The sequence below is a fragment of the Urocitellus parryii genome, chromosome 6, assembly GCF_045843805.1.
Source record: "Urocitellus parryii isolate mUroPar1 chromosome 6, mUroPar1.hap1, whole genome shotgun sequence".
Lineage (NCBI taxonomy): Eukaryota > Metazoa > Chordata > Mammalia > Rodentia > Sciuridae > Urocitellus > Urocitellus parryii.
In genome coordinates, this window is record NC_135536.1 from 37589610 (window position 1) to 37595708 (window position 6099).

General features: G+C 45.7%; 1 protein-coding gene across 1 annotated transcript; it reads right to left on the reverse strand.

Annotated features, from left to right (window-relative positions):
* Positions 1-891: 891 nt before the first annotated feature.
* On the reverse strand, positions 892-4232 carry LOC144255380 (granzyme B-like). Its single transcript, XM_077799953.1, has 5 exons — positions 4178-4232; positions 2433-2580; positions 1840-1972; positions 1389-1646; positions 892-1032 (listed from the first exon to the last, which is right to left on the reverse strand). Exons 1-5 carry the CDS (start codon positions 4230-4232, stop codon positions 892-894), a joined length of 735 nt encoding a protein of 244 aa, XP_077656079.1.
* Between the last annotated feature and the right edge of the window lie 1867 nt (positions 4233-6099).

Sequence of the window (6099 nt, forward strand, 5' to 3'; positions counted from 1 at the left end):
CATACCCTGCCTCCAGGTCCTTTATGAATGGGTCAGAAGGTGAGCTAGTGCTCAAGGTCCAACAAGGATGAGAATATTGGTGAACACAGATAGAAAGGGTGCTTGGATCCTCACAGGATTCCAGGGAACCTGGACATGGGTGGTGGAGAGAAGCTGGCTCAGACTAAGATAGAAGGTCATTTGGAGTTTTGGGAGGATGGGTTCTCAGGACACCAGACACTGCACTGGGTTCTTGCCCCATGACAGGGTATAACAGAACTCAAGTTGCATCTGGGGATACTGAAAATTATTCCTGAAAATCTTCATGCTTCCCAGCTGGCAGTTGTGCTGACTTGGAGAGGCAGCCCTGCATGAACAACACCTTTTCAAAAGGCTCCTACCATTACCACTAGGGTGGGAATTATGTAATTTCTTTTCCAAATATGGGTTCTTTTGTGTTTTCATATTGACCCTGAAGGTGGGTAGGGTAGGGATGTAGGTACAGAATGAGGTAAGATGGCACTGAAGGAATGAGTTTTGTCTAGAGAGGGTCCTTTTTTCCTGGGTAGCTTAAACTTAGCCTGCTGCACGGAGCTGGCATTGAACACTAATTTGGAGCCAGTATCAATACAGCAAGGTTTTATATTCTAGAGGTGGAAGGTGGAGTGTGCCTGAGGGGAAGAATGTAAGGAATCATAAATGTGAGCAGTTCCTGCTGGACATACAGTGAGCACCTTACAGAATGTTATGCTGGTGAAGAAAGGAGGAATCCATCACTTCTGTTCAGACATGAAAGTTTATTAAGCAACCGGCAGTCTCCCCTTGACTCCTCCACCCAGTGCACTTTAGGCCTATGTTGAGGAGAAGATGAAGATCAGTTCTGAAGGCCTCTCAGTCTTGCCCCTGGAGTTTTTAGGATTTCATTGTTTTTCTAATCCAGCGCAGAAAGCTTGAGATCCTAGTGTAGACACTTGGAGGTGTCCCCTCGTCTTCCCCAAAGGACACAATGCCCTGGGCCACATTTTCACATACAAGGGGACTTCCTGAGTCTCCCTGTGGGCAGAGAAAAGAAGATCTTAGCTGACCAGGTTCAGATCCCACACTGCCCACTCCCCAGGTGTGTGTGGGCACTATTAGAGGGCTGTGTGTGTGAAATCAGGACTGGGGCAGTCCTCATTCAGTCTGAGGGCTCCAGCCTGACCCTGACCATTCCCTTCAGTTGACTGATACCTCTCCTTTTCCAGTAAGACTCTCTTCATGAAGTGACCAAAGGGAAATCAGTCTCCAGGACCAGAGACTGAATTGGTAAAAGGCTGAGTACATAGGGGCATAAGTAGTTCCCTTTGCCCTGATTCTCCTCAAACTCTGCTGTGCCCAAGGCAGGGAATAGCCAATGCAGGTGAACTTACATGAAGACAATTTTTCTTCTCTTTTGGGTTCCCCACACAAATATGGGTGGTGGAGTCATATATACTTTTGAAATGAGAGAGACATTCCTCGTCTTTTTGGATTTCCAGCTGTACTTCATGCAGTTTTGTTGTGGATATGTTTTGGCCAATGAGTCCCCAACCGGCCAGAGTGCACACCATCCCTGGTGTAACCTGGGAATTTCTTGAGGGTAACTTCAGGAGGCTCACCTCAGCATTCAGCTTGGCCTTATTTTTCAACTAAAGGCAGATAAAGGGAATTATGATCAACCAACAACTCACGAAAATCGACAAAGACATGGGGTTGCTTTCTTCATGGCACTGGGACAAGTGAAGGGGTCAATTTGACAAGGAGGAATGGAAACAAGTCCATATGAGGATTTAACCCTCTAGGATTATCTTGTGTAAGACCCAGTGGAATGGCATGCCTCACCTGAAGTAACATGATGTCATTGAATGGCTTTCTTTTAAAATTTGGATGGGGGATGGCTCTTCTTATAGGGATGACCTGCTGGGTCGCCTCTTGCTCATCGATGTCATGGGCCCCCAGGATTACAGTGATGGTTCTGTTCCTAGAGCAGACAGTGAGGTAGAGTCACAGGGGATACAAGTTGGTATCCCTGAAGAAAAATGGGTGGCCCAGGGCAGGGCAGGTTGGAGTTGGGAGAAGCTACATGGGAAGAGGACTTGGGGCTGAGCATCTCTTCCTTTTGCTTCCTGGTAGCCAGGGTTGGTGCAGGTCCTAGAGTATCGCAGTGTGCTCAGTCATGTACAGAACATGTACAGTCATGCACAGAGACTATCTCCAGGTGAGACTCTTAATTTCACATATTTACACTATGGGATCTGGGGCAAAACCTACCTCCTTCCCATTCAGCCTTAATCCACGTTCGCCTTTTGTATAAGAAGCCACCTGCACTGACTGCTTCTCTCTCTCCATAGCTTCCCTGCCCTCCATGGAGCTCTTGTCTTCAGGCCCAAAGGAGAAGATTCCCTGTGATGTTTTCTCTAGAAGGGTGAACTCACCTTCCCCAGCAGTGGGCTGCTGTCAGGACAAAGTCCTCACGAACAAGGAAACCCCCACATCGTTTTGTTGTAGTTTGAGTCTTGATCCGAAGAAATGCCATGTAGGGATGGGAATGAGGCACAGCTTCCTGGCCCCCGATGATGTTCCCTGAAAGAAAAGTTCTGTCCTGCCCTTGGTGCTCATGGAGCCAAAGGCTGAAGAAGAGGAGACTGGGATCAACTCTAGGGAGGGAAGTATTGAGTGTAGTGGTGTTACCACGTAGGGGTGCTGGGTTGATTGTCCTTGTTCAGCAAAGAATTGACAAAGAGGATGCAGAGAGAGCAAGCAAGAAGCAGGTTTATTGCAAGAGGGACAGAGAGACTGTTCTGAAGAGAAAGTTCCACAACATTCAGAATCTGGTGGGAGAGTTTGTCTTCTTTAATGGTCCAAGGAATTTTTTCCTTTCCTTATTCATGTCCCCTGTCAACCCTCTCCTCACTATTATTGATTGATGCTGTGAATACTTCTCTTTTAGTTATTCTGGTGGATTCCCCACTTAGGAGCACAAACAAAAAAATTTCTGTCTGATTGGGTCCCTGGTTTGTGTCCTCTCGCATTTTCATCAAACAGAAAATTGACCTCATCTGGAGACCCTCCATGCTCCTTTGTTCTTGCCCTGCCCCTGGTCTCCTCACTTGCCATGTAGCCTTAGATGGCTCAATTCCTTATACATGTCCCTAGGGGAAAGGTCTAAGTAGACAGCAGCAGCAAACATGGGCCCTGAGTGTTTTCCAGGCAGCATTCCTGGATTGAAGAGAGACCCACAAGACTCAGATATTCCCTCTGACCAATGCAGGGCAGTCCTTGCTCTATAATTCCTGCTTCAGATGTCAATGTTGACTGACAGGATTTGAGTTTGGAACAAGTAGCAATGACCCTACAGATCCTGGTCAGTCCTTTTTCTGAAGTGTCCCAGAATCTTCTTTCCCCTCTTGTTTCCTCCTTAGTTCCCACTGAGCTCCTACTGGGTTCTGCTCATAAAGTCAGGATGCTGAGTCATGTTTGATGTTTGTGTGCTGGAGCCAGACACCAAGTAGGTGCCCAGTAAAGGTCTTGGATGTGTGAGGGAATGGCTCCTGATTAGCCTGTGGCTGAGGTTGGAGGGGCAGTGCTGGTGAGATTGTGAGCACCAGGGAAGATGGGGTCTGACAAAGCCATTGCACCCATCTGTAACTGAAAATGACCTGAGAGAACATGGCGCTGAACAAAGGCACACATATCTGTTAAGGGATGAGAATGCCCATGACTCTGAGATCAAATGGATCTTTGGCTTTATTCCTGGGCAGTGTGAGAATGACAAATTTGGAGAAGCAGGTGGATATTGAAGGTAGATATTGAGATATTAATTTAAAAACATAGTGGGCTTTACCTTGATTACAGAAGCCAGCCCCTTTCTGTCAGCTGCCTTTTCTTGGGGAATTGGTTATTTATTTTTTCATATGTCTTTGTGAAAGGGCCTGCTTTCCAGATGTAAAGGTTATAGCTGGGAAAGGGGAAGGTGGCCACTGACTCTCATGAAAACCAGCCTTCTGCCCTGCTCCTCCTTTGTGCTCCCATCCCCATGAGGCCCGCCAGTCATTGGGTGAGGTTTACCTTGCTAAGCCAAAAGTTGCTGGAGGTGCACCTGAGCCGGAATGGTGGGGTGAAGCATATGAGCAGGGCTGAGCTTGGGGTTGGGCTTCAGTTGTTGGGGATAGTCACTCACCTGCCTCTGTCCTTGGGCACAGAAGAAAGACCAACAGGAGCAGGAGTGGCTTCATCTTCCCAGGAAGGCCTCTCTGATCAAAGATGTTGTTGTGTCCTCCTGGTCTTTTAAACTCCCAGTGTTCTCTTCTGGTGTGTGGGGGCTTTTTCCTCTGAGATGATCTCACCCTTGCCTCACTGTCTGATCAAGATCTGATGGTTATGTTAGACTTTAGCCATGGCTTAGCTCCCACCACTCTTGATTCAGTGCTGACCACAGAAGCAGAAAACAGGAACCTATGGTCACAAGATGGGGTGCTATAGGTGCTAAACATTGGCCATAGTGAGTCCTGTGGTCTCAGAAATATGCTCATTTCCTTGGTTCTCTTTGAATGATGATCGTGGAAAGATGATCATTTGGTGAAACCGTTTTCTTTGTAAGACTCAGGACATTGGAGATGAGATTCTTTGGCTGTGGCAGAAGACAAGAAAATATTAGTGAATAGACAAGATGGTTGGGCTGGGTTTACAGGGATGGGCAGATTGGGGTGGGAGCAATGCTGAAGACAGTGTGCCCCAGTGACCCATGTACTCAGTGTTCAAAACAGCAATGACATATCCTTTGCTCAGGAAGCTCAATTTGGTCATGGTTGCTGAGGACAGCTTGTCTCTGCTCTTCTGTGTGTCAGCAGGCTGGTCTTGAGATGCAGAGAGGGGAATCGTCTGAAGGCTCCCTGCTTCACAGGTCAGTGCTTATGCTGGCTGTCACCTGGGAATCTCCTTTCCTCTCCAGGAGGTTCTGTCATGTGGTCTCCCTGCAGGGGTTTGTTCCTTGCAACATGATGATTGGCTTCTCCAGAAAGACCATTCTCTCCTAATTGCAAAGAGGCAGAAGTTGTGTTCTTTTTCACCCAAATTTTAAAAGTCAGATGGTATCAACTCTAACATATTTCATTGCTTGCATCAATCTCAACACCACCCAGAGTAAACAGCCAGGGACAGACCTTGCCTGTAGAGGGGGCATTAAATGATGATGTAAGAAAAGCTGGTGGGATGGGAGACACACAGTTGCTGTCATTTAAGAAAAAGTTATCTGCGAACCACTTTGGGTGTTTGTAAAGTTGATCAGAGAAACTAAACCCCTAATCTAAAGTCATCGCCTTTGGATAAGTTTGTGAGTCTGCTTTGTTTAAACCATGTGGAAATGGAAGAAGGTCTTTTCTCCCAGCGATATTCTGTTTAATAAATGAATGATACTATGTAAATTGGAATCCAATGCCAGAGAGCCAAATTAGTAGCCTTTGTGCACTGTTCAGAGATGTACCTTTCTGAAATACCACTTCCATTTGCTACATATATGATCCTGATGATTACCCCTGCATGGAAAAAAAGGAAGAATCACGAACTCAGAAATATTATTTATTTGGAACATCTCTGTTCTTTTAAAAAAATTTGTTCTTTTTAGTGAAACATCACTGTAGAATGTTTATTTTGACATATCTTAAATATATGGATTATACCTACCCATTTTTGTGGTTGTACATGATATGGAGTTACACAAGTCATGTATGCATATATGAACAGAAGAGAGTTATGTCTGATTTATTCTACTGTCTTTCCCATTTCCCATTCCCATCTCTCCACCATAATCCCGTTTACCCCTGACCAATAGGGTGAACCTCCACTCCTGCCTCCCCTCTGCCTATGACATCCACATATCAGAGTGAACATTTGGTCTTTGGTTTGTTGGGATTGGCTCATTCAGTAAGAATGATGGCCTCCCGTTTCATCCATTTATTGGCAAATGGCATATTTTCTTTCTTCTTTATGACTGATATTCTATTGTGTATATGTACCACATTTTCTTTATCCATTCATCTATTGAAGGGTACCCAGATTGTTTTCATAGCTTAGATTTTGTGAATTGAGATTCTGTGAACATTG